The sequence below is a fragment of the Artemia sp. Qi Xiang Cuo genome, chromosome 8 (genome assembly GCF_049724085.1).
Source record: "Artemia sp. Qi Xiang Cuo chromosome 8, ASM4972408v1, whole genome shotgun sequence".
NCBI classification, from domain to species: Eukaryota; Metazoa; Arthropoda; class Branchiopoda; order Anostraca; family Artemiidae; genus Artemia; species Artemia sp. Qi Xiang Cuo.
In genome coordinates, this window is record NC_142801.1 from 77,396,573 (window position 1) to 77,411,147 (window position 14,575).

At 35.3% G+C, this 14,575-nt stretch overlaps 1 protein-coding gene across 7 annotated transcripts in view; it reads left to right on the forward strand.

Moving 5' to 3' along the window:
- Positions 1 to 14,575, forward strand: part of LOC148949809 (rho GTPase-activating protein 21-like) — a 280,475-nt gene that overhangs the window by 168,536 nt on the left and 97,364 nt on the right. For 5 of the 7 annotated variants that reach the window (XM_089093758.1, XM_089093761.1, XM_089093763.1 and 2 more), the window contains one exon: positions 9,339 to 9,491. In XM_089093758.1, coding sequence (XP_088949884.1) covers positions 9,339 to 9,491 — 153 coding nt within the window. Of the gene's footprint in view, positions 1 to 9,338; positions 9,492 to 13,328; positions 13,458 to 14,575 lie in introns of all 7 variants that reach the window. The other 2 variants (XM_089093760.1, XM_089093759.1) reach the window with 2 other exon arrangements.

Genomic DNA, 14,575 nt, shown 5'->3' on the forward strand with positions numbered 1-14,575 from the left:
GAGCTCCTTACCATTGCTCCTCCTATATGAGGAAGTCCAGCTCATTTGCCCCGACAATTGTGGTCAATTACAGGCAAAATACGATCGAGTGAAAGAAAATGCTTAAGGTCCATGCGTCAATCTTGAGCATCTTCCTATGTTTTCTGTTTAATGCGCCGATTTTAGGGAATCGATCAAAATCCCCCGCTTCTAAACTATGAAGCCTTAAAAATAAATTACCGTTTCCACTTTTATCTGGAAGTTTCATGCCTGTTATTTATTATATTTATTTATTGTCGGGTGTCTCTAATTATTTTTAATTGACTACACATCCATCGGGGCTGCATTGTCCTTCGGTTAATTATTTTCAATGATTTCAGAACGGTGTTTGGGCATTATATTTTCGGTATTCTGATTCAGAATATTGACAGGACACTGTCTGGTTAAGTTGGGTATGTGTTTGCCTGTCCTGGTTTATTGAAAGGTTTGTCGGTGATCAGTGGATTATTTTGTTTTTTCTTAAAAGTTAATAGTGAGCGGAATGAGTCAAGAAAATTAAACAAGGTACGTTACTGACTGGCTATCACACCGGAATTCTTCGCAAAAATATATTTTGGGACTAGGGTGGGGTATAAGCTACGTCCTGCGTATTATAAAAAAGATTGTGTACTCGTAAGTGGCTCACTTTGTGCCCGTAAAACAAAGAGCGGAAGGTAAAGAAAAAAGTCTGCCAAGTCGTGTCCATACCGTTCATGAGAAAGGTCTGAATGGGGAAGAAAAAGGACTGGTAAGTCATGGATTTAAAATTTTTAAACCATAGGCAAGGCCGTATCCAGGGGGGTTCAGGCCTTGAACCCCTTTCCTCCGAAGTTTTTGTCCGACTAATAAAAACGTAACAAAAACGCATATAAATAAATTTATGATGCATTTAAAAAAATATTTGTACCCCCCCCCACCCGAAAAAAAATTTCCTGGATACATCCTCGGCCTTAAGTATAAGTTATTTGTATTTTTTAAGGTGCTCAACGTCGATTTTCGATTCTAAAAAAGATGGCAACAGTTAATAGGAAGTCCTATGCACCTGTCATCGGGCCCCCTGTTTTAGGAACACCTGCAGATACAAACATTAGAGCCATTTCGAATTCAAACCTGACTTTAAATGGATCTTGCGTTAAAGGAATAGAGATTTTTTGCAAAAAAGGTTTGATGGATGATAGTGCCTCCCTCTTTGTTTCCCTGGCTGCCCTCTATCGCCTTGTCTTTTTTACTTCTCGTTCTTCAGGTTTTTTTCTGTATCGATCGATTTCTCACAAAAACATTTCAAATACCATCATACCCCAAAAATAAAGGGTTTGCTTTCTTATTATTTTTTGAAGACCGATCTTAATACAATTAGATTTTGCCTTTTATCTTCACCCACTGGTCCTCTTTACACAGGTGTATTTACATCATAAAATGTTATGGGGATGGGTCATCTATTGGGGAAAACTAGTTTCAGAGCCTTTAAGTCAATTACTGATAAAAATAAATGTTTGTACTATATACTAAACACGAAGCCACAGTATTTACCTAGGTAGTTTATTTATTTTTAATAAGCTATTTTCCTAAAAAAAAATATTCTGCGTAAAGAACGTAAAGCGCGCAGTTTTTTCGTCATGCGTAAAAAATGAAGGCGGCTCACTGTTTAAAAATCGCATACACCACATGACGCAAGCAGTGTGGTGAAAGTATACAACGCGTAGTGTAGAGGGTGTCGCTGCGTGGCACGCAAATTTTAAGTTGTACACGGTGATGTAGGCCAGGTGGTGAAGATAGGGAAATCCCTTAATATAATTAAAAAATCCCCATATTGAGCTGTGACGTATATTCCAAAATATAATGACTGAATATTAAACAACAAAATGTATGAATTGCCCTAGCTAAGAGTTTATTTGCTTTGATTATGAAGAATAGCCCATTAGTTCTAGTGAACTTGCCCCTAACAATACCAAGTATTATAAGCAAAGGCTCGTAATGATTTTTAATTGGCGACATAACCTTAATGGGGCTTTTTCGGCCAAAGGCTAGTAACTTGCAAAGAAAAAACAACATGTTTTTGCCCAGCTTCTGGTTAAACAGAAAACATTTAACCTCTTCTGCTTCTTAATTTTAATTTCAGACGAACAATTTTAAAGCATTTGTAACTTACATTTATTTCTAGAATTATTTCTAAAGATTTGTCTCATTTTAAAATTCAAATTTTGTTTAAAACTGAGAGAATTTTTAATTTAAAAAGGAAACAACCTAATAGCGTGCTAACTGCTCTTTTTTTGGGGGGGGGGGGGGTATTTTAGGATTCACTGGTTTGGGTGATTCCTGTTCCAGATTGTTCAATTTAAGCCTATTAAAAAAGATAAATGAATTTTTTTCTCCTTTCTTTATGTTTTGCATTGAAAACGGACATCATTGCAAATTTGCTAGCTATTAATAGTTCTACTGTAAACCAATGCCATCTTTTTTCATCTGTCCCCTTTTATTGGATTGTTTTAATAGGCCCTTTTTCATATCTACTTCGGTCTATTTTTGTGTGAGTTTGTAACTCTAACATTAAATTTCTTCCTTCACTCTCAATCACGCCTGTCGCATTTATATGCAACAGGTTTGAAAGTCTGTACTGCACCTAACAGCCTGTACTGATACTGAATAGAACTGTATGGAACTGTTTTAAAATTCGTGTAGGATAGCCTTTATTAATGGCTTTCTCTCCATCTCTACTATTAATTAAAAAATACTGTTTCCACAAAATAAGTTTTTCAAAGAAAAGTAAAGGACTCCATTAAACAAAGAATGAGCAAAAATAAAATCAAATAATCTACCAAGCTAGAAACTACCACAAATCAGCATCGATAAATAAATGAAACCCAAAACTAACAGAGATTACAATAAAAAATCGAGTCAAACTCAAAACGAGCAGAAATTAACATAAGTTGGGCGCAAAACCCCTATGCCTTCCACATTTATTTCCACATTTATTTTCCACAAAATAAATGTTTTTACTTTTATAACTTTAATAAATCAAATAATTTTAACATTTTGATTACTAAATATCAGTATATGTACATTAAACTGACAATGCACATTCATTTGTATTTTTTCAGTAAAGTGCAAATTTTGTTCTGGCCTTGGGAAGGCATAGGGAGTTTTGCGCCCAACTTATGTTAATTTCTTCTTGTTTTTAGTTTGACTCGGTTTTTTATTGTAATTTCTGTTCGTTTTGGGTTTCATTTATTTATCGATGCTGATTTGTGGTAGTTTCTAGCTTGGTAGATTATTTGATTTTATTTTTGCTCATTTTTTGTTTAATGGAGTTCTTTACTTTTCTTTGAAAAACTTATTTTGTGGAAAAAGTTTTTTAATTAATTTCTGTTCGTTTTATATTGACATAGTCTTTTCAGGGAAAAAGAAAAAACACTTTAAATCTTTTCGTTTTTTTAAGACTTTATAGTTTGGCCTGCTATTTGTATGCTGGAGAAAAAATTTCAGCAATTTTTAGCAACATACACCCTTTTAAAAATCTGGATACAAATAGTACTGTGTAACTCAGTTTCATACTTCCTCTAGTTGACCTGAAATGGAAAACTTGATACCATTCGCAAAAAAATCTGTTTACTTTCTTTGATAGCTTGGATACACTTACACTATTTTGATTTAGTTAAATTTTAAGAGCAGAAGTAGCCTCGGAAGTTTGAACATAATACCTCAGTCGTTCTTGGGATACTGCTGAGATGCCTTATTGGGAATTAGCATTATCACAGTGTATTTTGATTTAATCTTAAGGCAACATTTAGTTTTTAAACATAATGAGCCAATGGGAGGGTGGGAGTGGAAGGGGGATTAGTTGCCCTCCAATAACTTTCGACTATTAAAAAGGGCATCAACCCTTTCTATTTCCAATCAAATGAGCCCCTTTCGAAGTTCCCACGACAACTCCTTCGATACGAAGTGCCCTGGTCTAAACAACAACAACAACAAAAAATATTACTAATCACTTTCGACTATGAAAAAGGGCACTAGCCTTTGAATTTCCAATCGAATTAGCCTTTTTTGAAGTTTCTACGACAACGCCTTCTATAAAAACCTTATGTGCGCCCAGGGCTTAACCTAAAACCCTTGCCCTGAGAGTTGTGTGGGAGTGTCCTTCTCAAAAACATATTTTCTATCTGGAAATCAACTAGCCTACTCTAAACAAAATGGCTATCTCAAAATTTTGTCTGGATGTGTTTGGGCGAATGATGGACGTGGGGGGGGGCTAGTTGCCCTCCAATCAAATGAGCCCCTTTTGAAGTTTCTATGACAACGCCTTCTATAAAAACCTTATATACCCCAGGACATAACCTAAACCCTTGCCCTGAGGGTATTTGGGGAGTGTCCTCCTCAAAAACATATTTTCTATCGGGAAATCAACTATGCTGAACAAAATGGCTATATCAAAACTTTGATTAGATGTGTTTGGGGGAATGATGGGCGTGGGGGAGGGGCTAGCTCCCCTCCAATCACTTTCGACTATTAAGAAGGGAACTAGCCCTTTGAATTTCCAATCGAATGAGCCTGTTTTGAAGTTTCTACGACAACCCCTACTTATAAATCCTTATATGCCCCCAGGACATAACTTAAAACCCTTGCCCTGAGGGTTGTGGGAGAGTGTCCTCTGGGGGATTGTCTTACTAAAAAACATATTTTCTATCTGTAAATCAACTAGCCTACACTGAACCAAATGGCTATCTCAAATTTCTGATTGGATGTGTTTGGGGGAATGATGGGCATGGGAGGCTAGTTGCCCTCCAATCACTTTCAACTATTAAAAAAAGGCACTAACCCTTTGAATTCCCAATCGAATGAGCCTGTTTTCAAGTTTCTACGACAACGCCTTCAATAAAAACCTTATATGCCACCAGGGCATAACTTAAAACCCTTGCCCTGAGGGTTGTGGGGGAGTGTCCTCCTCAAAATATATTTTCTATCTGGAAATCAACTACGCTGAACACAATGGCTATCTCACAATTTTTATTGGATGTGTTTGGGGGAATGATGGGCGTGCGGGGGGGGGGGGGGCAAGTGGCCCTCCAAACACTTTCGACTATTAAAAAGGGCACTAGCCCTTTGAAGTTCCAATCGAATGACCCTTTTTTAAAATTTCTACGACAACGCCTTCTATAAAACCTTATATGCCCCCAGGGCATAACTTAAAACCCTTGCCCTAAGGGTTGTGGGGGAGTGTCCTCTTCGAAAACACATTTTCTCTATGGAAATCAACTACGCTGAACAAAATGGCTATCTCAAAATTCTGATTGGATGTGTTTGGGGGAATGATGGGCGTGGAAGGGGTGTTACTTGCCTTCCAATCACTTTCGACTATTAAAAAGGGCACTAGCCACTCCAATTTATTGAATGAGCCCTTTTCGAAGTTTCTACGACAACTCCTTCGATACAAAGTGCCCGGGTATGGAGAAAAAAAAACAAAAAACAAAAAAACAACACATTGTGCCCACATCGTTTAGCGCGCTGCATATGATCTTCAACCCTATGCAGAGTCGGAATGAATTATTTGGTTAGCGATTTTAAGAAATGTTCCATAATAAGTCCACACACACTGGTAAAGTGGTCTTTGAACCTGTAAAATATTCCCGGAAAAAATTATAAATTCAAGGGAAAAGAGATGTTGTTGTATTTATATATAATCCTTCCTATATTATTGCTGGCTTATGTAAAAAAAAGAAGTCAGAAATGCCACCCTGGGAAATGTCAAGAACACTTTTAGCAAGTGCCACTAGAACAGTCTCAGTTCTGTACATTTTAATTTTGGAAAGAGATATTCATTAACACGCCGCTTCGAAAGTGAAATAGCCTAATAAATTTATACAGAATTTTCCAAAATTTCAGTATTTATCATATACCTAAAACAGTTATTTTGTATCTTTTGAAATTCTAGCTTATCAGAAAAAAAAAGAAATGTAAAAATAAAATCTCGAGCTTTTTCTAAAGCTGCTCAATGACTATCTTATTCTTGTATTATAAAAACTTTAACTCTCTTAAAATATTCTAAGCCCGTAGTGACTCATAAACCACAGTAAGAAGTGGACAGCGGATTAATAGATAAATTTTCTAGTTAAAATTAAGGAACTTATAACATTGAGCCCTTTCGCAAAAGTTTCATATCAAGAGCATGTAATGTAGACTACATTTTTTTTTAGTAAAACGCCTGTTTTTAGAATTCAACAGGTAAAGGAAAATATCAGGAGTCAGTTTATTTTAGTCAGTATTGTACAGGTATGGAAAAAGTTCCAAAGCTGCCAATAGCAGAATTCGACAGAATTCCAAAAGCTGCCGACATTTTAGCAGCACAACTTTTGAGTGTTTTGAGAGCTTCTCTTTGAGCAAAAATTATTTTTATGTAAAAATGGTATTTTCAGAGAAAATCTGCCAACAAATTTCACTAGGCCATGAAAACTGCCAAGTAGCTCTGCTATTATGCTACCCCAGGTTTTGTACGGCGGGTATTGTAGATCTCTCGCGTAATCTGCGTAGCAATAATTTTTGTTCGTCTTAATTTTCAACTTTGCTCTTTACTTCTGTAAAGAAATTTTTTTGAATTTTCATATCAAGAATCCGTAATATACAATTTTTTCTTGAGATCACCGAAAGCCACTGGTGATAAATACACGTACCTTTGTCATGATGTTTCTGTCTTTAAAATTGTTGGTGAAATCTGCCCAGTACCATTAATGAATTTTTCAAAATGATTAAACAGAGATTGAACTTTTAAGATTCATCAGAATCTTTGATTTTGATTCTGAAATGATTGATTTCTGAATCATTCTAAATCTTTGATTCTGAAATGCTGATCAGATTAAACATTTAATTGCTGATGTAAAAAACATACGACAGTGACAACGCTGGTACGTAGACATAGAAGAGTCTAATACCTGATGAACCTAATAATAAATGAGTTTTTTATACCTGTTTTCAAAATGGAATAAAAAGTAAAAAAAAAAAAAATTCTGTATGGAGAATCTATGAGTTGATACCAAGACAAAAATATATCTTATTTAAGATTCGAACCTAGTCCACCACGACTACAGACAGAGCCGTTCATAGGGCTGGTTTTGCACGGGGAAAAATTGGCTACAGGGCCCTCCCCCTGACTCGAATATAAGCAAAAAGCCAAATCAAAATGAGAAATTTAATCAAAGCGGGCAATTTTTTAGCCACGGCGCCGCCTAGCTGCGGTGCCCAGGGCAGCTGACCCTGTTGCTCCTCCCCCTAGGAACGGCTCTAGAACGTTCCTCCTAGAACGTATTTGGCAAGAAAAAGTACATAATGAAAAAGAGTTAAAAACGAGCTAATAATAAAAAAAAGATAAGAATTGAGTTATAGTGGGCCTTAGAACAACAAAGCCATTGTAAGAATACTCATATCTGGCATGGTGTTTCTGTCTTCAAATTGTTGGTTAAATATGCTAGCATCATTTGTTTTTCAACATGAATTGTTCATCAGGTTAAACATTTCAATCAGCTTCTTGATATGAGAACCAATTTGACAGAAAGATTTCCCTTGTATAGATGCTTTTCCAGAAATTTCTTTATCCAGTCAAACATTTATTTATTATCTAGGGAAATTCACATCTTTCTAAGCCATAAATTTAAGTAACTTTTGACAAAGGATGATGGATTATATAAGTTAGTAGCAAAACAAAATTTCTGAATTTCATACAGTGTTGAAGAATTTTATTTAAAAAGAATTCTTCACATACACATACGTACGTCAGTTCAGACATGACCACGAGTAACATAATCTACGTATTATTTGATCATATTTTTGGTGCTAAACAAATGCTATCTTTTCTTTCACCTCATATGTTTCCCACCCTTTATGGCTATTCTACTAAAAAGAGTTTACCCTTTCAAAACCGCGAGTTTTTCGAAGTTTCCATCAATTCTATTTGACTATTGTTGTCTTTTTAGTATAAACTAACGATTTCTTCTTTTTAATTCCCCTTTTTCCGCAATTTATGGCTGTTTTACTGAAACGGATATTCTCTATTAGCACACCAAGGATATCAAAATGAAATAGTATTTGCCCTTTGGACCCATCTTAAGTTTATTCATACCCGAAAAAGCGAATTTTAAAGATTTTTCTTTTAGTCGTTTCAAAATTATGAAATTTTTAGGACAGTATCAAATTTTCGTCAATGTTGCTACCTTGAACCGAGAAAATAAATAAACAAAACTAGTTAGCTAAATTTGACAATGCCTTTCGTCTGTAAAATTCCAAATATTAACCAATTTTTGATTCCCAAAGACAATTACACCTATAAAGGAAAGCTACATCGACGGTGCATGGTACCATACATTTTTAGCATTTAAATTATAATTTTTGCATAAGCTGTTATTTTTTAGCATAAATGTTTAGCAGTTTGGTGGCCGCTGCTACTAAAAATTGTATAATTGCATATGGAAGACTTCCCATCGAAAAATGAATTCTCGGTTGTTTCTAATTTTAAAAAAGGAGAAAAAGATGCTTCCCATGCAAAAAAAAGGGATTTTCCCTGTTGTTCAAGCCAATAGATTGCCCTGTCTGTTGAAGTCAAGGACTATAAGTTTCCTGTATAAGGTCTTCGGCCCAGGCAATTCTTTTATTTCGATCCGATTCCATTTTTATCTGTTTCAGGCTATTTTTTGCTTGCTATGGGCCATATCGTCTTTTTCTAGGTTACAGCTGCTGCTGCAACCACAAAAGATATATACGTTTGTATAAGTTTCCGCTTAACCAATTTCAACAATTTCATTTGTTCTGTCTTTGAACCTCCAAAAATCGTAAATTTTTCAATAATTTTCCATGATTTTTTTTTTACTAGAGAAAGTTACCAGAATATCAAAGTAAACTTCATTCCGGCTCTGAAAAAATATTTTAATTCATTATTTTTATAGTTCTAAACAAATTGTCATTTTTTAATTTTTAATTTCTATGTTTCAAATCCTAGAGGACAATTGCCTCTTCCCTAGATTATGAAAAATATATTTTGTATCTTCATTTAAAAAAAATAATTTACACCATTTAATTTACACCATAATTTATACCTTCATTTTAAAAATCTTTGCATATATTAAACACGTAACCTAACCTAGGTACCTCCCCCCCCCCCTTAGGTACCCCTTTGGGGTACCAAACTAAAAAAAAACAATAGTTTTGATATTGTAAACGCAATGAGACTTTATACAGCTTTAGAACCAAAAAAATCCCTGGTTCTCTTAACTTCCTTTTTTCCCCACTTAGTTTCTACAAGTTTTTATTGGAAGAATTTATCAATTATATGAGCATAGTTATTTTCATTGCAGATTCTCCGAGATTTCGTGATACAGAGATTTCTTATGGCGTTGGCATGTCTGGTAATAGAACTGTGATAATTGGAAGTAATAAACTTCATTGTGAACCTCCTTCTGAATACAAGGATGAGCAACCAAAAGACGAAACTGGTTTGTCTTCCTATTTTATCTTTTATTGTAGTTCTATGGACTCGCTTTTGACGAAAATCTATTTATACTGTGCATTGGGAAAATCTAACTCGCCTACTTTTTACTGCTGTTTGTTTATTGGCTTTAAATTTCATTCAGGATCATAGGAGAAGCAATCAGGTTCTAAAAAGGCGGGACTATTTATCTTCCCATTCTGACAAGCGCTTAAGGGCTAGTATGATTGGATAACTAAAATACGTCACAGACGAAATCAATAGAACATTTTAGACCACATAACTATTGGAAATTCATCTTTCTTTTTCTCTTTGAATGTACTGCTATTTTATCATATGAGTCTTATCGAAAGGAGAAGTATGAAAAAAACTTTTGCAAAATAGTTCTAATATCTGCCTTGCTTTCCTTTTTCTTTCTGATGAAAGGGATGCTGTTATATACTAGTCTAGAGGGCAAGGTGATAGCTCTCACATAAAATAGCTGATTTGACGATATTAATAATATACAAAAAAAAATTATTAAGAATGGACATTAGTCCTCCAATACGCCTCAAATGTTGCTGTTGTCTTCAGATTTTGGGGCCCCAAACTTCAACATGTGCCTCCTCCTGCCCATAAGTATGCTCGGCCGAAATAAATAAGAGGTTTGACATTAGCCTATCGATTTTTGTTATTTTTAATTCCTTTGCTTGTCAAAGAATTTTTTTTTATTAATTTAGGTTTTGAGTTTGAGGAAGCCAAATTACATGAGGAAATTCTCAAATTTCTAATATACTGTTTACGGTTATATTTCTGTATTGTTTTATGTTCACACATGAAGTTCACTTCAGCGTCTTTTTTTTTTGTATAGTTTGTATTAGAGAACAACCTACCCAAAGAATGTTTAAATAAAATGCAAAAAGACAAATTCATGCCCCTGCCCCCTCCTTTACAGAAAAATCTAAATTTAACCCAAATTTCTGGAAACCTCTTATTCACATTGTCGAAGAATTTTTATGATTGCCCCCCCCCCTCCACCTGCAAAAGTGTGCCAAGCAACAGGTACTATTTTGGCAACCCTTCTAGCGCAGTTTCTCCAGCCTTAGAGTAAATTATTGTCTAATGGAGCATTTGCAGCTATTATTTCTTTCCCAAAATTTTAGTACGGTTTTTCTTGTTTTTTTTTGTCTTTACATCAACTTCACACAACAACAAAAATGAATATGACAAAGCTAATTAAGCTTTGCAAAAAGAGGGGTGCTACCAAACCCGCCATCCTTCAACTCTTCAAATATGCCACCTTTCATTCGTAAACGTAGCCAAGCCATCTTAAATTTTCCTTAATTATATTCCTAGAAAGTGAACATGAAAATTATTTAGAAGACAAAATGTTAAAATGAACGCAATGAGCTTTTAGGAATGACATAAGTAAGTATTTAGGATCGTTTTAAAATGGTTTCCAGAATGCTTGGTAAACCTTCTATTCTGGCAAATGATAAAGAACAAGGAGTCGCCTTAAGAGGTCAAAATGCAGTTTGCGAAGGTAGCTAATCTTTCACGCCATCTATTTCTTGCAATTCTCAATCGGACATTATCCTAAGAATAGAGTAGGTCCTACAATTTAACTTCGGAAAAAAAAAAAAAGACCACCACAGTACCAAATCCAAGTGCTGGGGTTTTTCCGAAATATACTTTTTAGAACTATAATTAAATATAGATAAATAGAATTAAATATATAATTATAATTAAATTCATTTTTAGCAGCAAAGAAGGCAATTCCTGTGCTTTTTTACAAGTGGACTGTTAGAAAACCAAGGAAAGCCAGTGCCATTTTCTTAATATATACATTCTATTTTGGAGGATACATGGGCCACCTTTGGATCATTTATATGCATTATTTAATCAAAATTATATATTTTTGAACATTTTGTTGAATTCTGGATGTAGAGTTTCTGGTAAAGAATGTATCGATGACCATTGTCCTCTCCCGTTCTGTAGCAACCCGATTCTAAGTTTAGAAGCATATGATGAAAATATTGGATATTCTGATAAGTCTCTTTTCTTGGTTTTCTTGGTTATTTGGTTTAGAACGGAGGTCAATGGTGTGACTATAAGCTCAGCCAAAGTCACTCAAGCTCTAAATGAGTGCTTGGAGGAACCTGGGGGAAAAACACGGGAAGTGTCGGGGATTTGCCCCCAACCGTGCAATGCACTCCCGGCCGAAGGCATTGAACCAGGTGATCGGTACCTGCACAACGCAGACCATTGGTCAGCATACGAAATGTTTTTTTTTTTCTTTTCTTGGGTTATGTTATACCTAAGGATAGATTTTGCAGGAAAAGACATTAAAAGTAGAAAAAACATGTTGTCGTCAAGGCCGTATCCAGGTTGGGGTTATGGGGTCTGAACCCCATCCTTCCCCCTTAGTGTTTGCCTGACTCGTAAAAACGTGACAAAAATGCATACAAACAAATTTTCCATGTTTTTTAAAGTTATGTTTTTAACTCCCCCCCCCCCCCAACAAAATTCTGGATACAGCCCTGGTCGTCGCTATTCTGAAACACATGGAAGAGCAAGAACACCTGAAAAACGTTAAACATAAGGATATTCAAGACGACCATAGTGAATTGAGCCAAGTGTGTGACAGAAGCATAGGCATCAAAAGAAGAAGAAGACGAAGGGTATACAAAACATGTTTTAGAGAAATTCCTAAATAATAAGCATGTAACTAAGTGACAAGGCTAGAAAACTACTCTCCAACAATGAATTGACACGAGTCCACTCAGTATGCTTGTGGGCAAAGATTGACTGTCATGGCTCGGACTGGTCCTCGGGATGTACGAAAGCATGCCTGCGTTAAATCTACCAAGTTGTGTGCAGGGGATAGACAAAAAGTGAAAAAGTCTAATTTAGACTTGGATAAGATTATGAAGAGATGTCCTGAATCCATGGGAATTGTTTGGTGACTTAACCAGAAACTTCAAAGGGGCATGATTAAAGAGGTGTGTCCGCGAGTTAACTGATAGAATGTAAACTAAAATAAAAAGATAAAACTGAAAAATCAATAAGAGAAGGAAATATTCCGTTCCAATCCAGAAAGTAACCACAACAAAGTAAAATCTGATTAAAGATAAGAGTTACTTCTATCGAATCCAGGAGTTTACCAAAATAAAGCAACAATCAATAAACAATGGAGAAATTTCAGCTAAGTCACAAAGTAACTATCTGTTATTTATTCTTCATTTTTCCTGAAGATAATTGGTTGATTTTACTGGTAAAATATCCCTAGTATGTTTACACCCGTTTTCTTGGTTTTCTTGTACTTTTTCGTTGAATTTTGGGGGAAACGACCAAACCAGAAACTTCAAAAATTTGAGATAAGATATTTTTGAATATGTTCCCCCTCAGCGGCTTATTTGTAGTAAAACTTATTTTTACTATGGTTTTACCTTTTAGTTTGCTTTTGATTGATCACTGTGCTGTTTACCACAATGAGAAGAAAAAGTAGGCGCACATACTATATTGGGGGAAGTCGTAATATAGGAACGACTATGTGTGTATATTAACTCTTTGGATCAGCATTTCTGAGTGTGAATTCCGTTAGAGACTAATTTAGTGGTAAAAGTTGTTTTTAAAGGCCTCTTCAAATGATGAAGCCTCGTGTATTTGTTAAGTTTGCTATTTGTAAATTGGCCCCTTCTCTTCGCGGAGAAATGTTTTTGGAAAAACTGAATAAGCTTATCGAAGTAGAATGTTACAGAAAATACCTCTTTAGGTACGGAAGGATAAAAGTTGAGAACCGCTTGTTTTTATCTTAATGTTTACGTTTTTTTTCCTTTTCTTCATGACAAATTTTACCTGTTAGATGATCTCGAGGGATGTTCAAATATCCACGACGAGGAAACTCTTCCGACTTCCCTGGCTGAGGACTATGACAGGAGATTTGTCCTTAGACAAAATTCCTATCGATACGCCATGCGATCTTATTGGTCAGGTCCGTTTTCAATTAGTTCAATGGGCATGCTAGGGCATGATGGCTTATACCCATGGCTTCAGATGACCCATTGTTGTTATTTTGACGGGTTGATTTTATTTTCTTATTTGACATTTGGTTTTGCCACTTTTTCCTTTTGCTTTTTTTGCAGGGAATTTTTGCATTAAAAGTAGCCTAGTTTAGCGTTCCTGATTCTTTTTTAGACCCGATATTCTGACAGAATAAACTTTTTGCAAAATTGGCAGACGTTTAAGACAAAATTAGACAAGGAAGGCCGCTCATCGATCCAAAATACAAATTATTTATATTTATTGTGGTTTTATATTTGTATTTCGCGGCTCTGACTTAGATTTATCAAATATGGTCACGATTCCAGCTGCATCAATTGGTAATGTCTTAGTAACTTGGTTTTTTTTTCAATAGTTTATCTGATTAAAGCGCTACATGTGCTGTTTTCCTTGCAAAATATTATATTTAATATCCAGTTTATGAAATTTGAATTTCTTATTTAATGTATCTATTCAGATGATCGAGACTTGTTTCGTCAATTGTCTGTATATGTGAATTTAAGTGGACTTGTAATGATCCGGAACTACTGCCCTGGTCACAGACCGAGGATTTTCAGTAAATAGGGGGAAACAAAGTGCAATGAGCAAAGCAAAAAATCTATTACATTTTTGACTCAAGTGTTTTGAGTGGAAAAAGAAAAAAAAATGAACCAGATCCCAAGAAATTATAAATATCAAGAAAGTACTTCTGGTTAGAGTTAAAGTGCCAAAGAGTATTCATTTTGTTTTATGATTATTTCTTGACATGTTTTGTGATGAATCTACCCTACCTTACCCAAAAATTAACGATCTACCTTCCATCCCTATGAACTTTTTCTGTTTTTACTTTTCGGTCTGAATCTAGATTTATGGAGACTGCCTGATTTTGTTTTGTAACTAAAGGGACGCTTATACCCTGCATTTTTTGAAAGTTGTTAGTATTATTTCAAAACGCTGGGAGATTAAGCACCGAGCCGGTCAAGGGCTTTGAGTAAAATTTTAGTTCCCTCTGTCGATTGAGTTGAGTTGCTAACGCCAAAACGGATCGTTAGATTCGTCCCTGACCTCAAG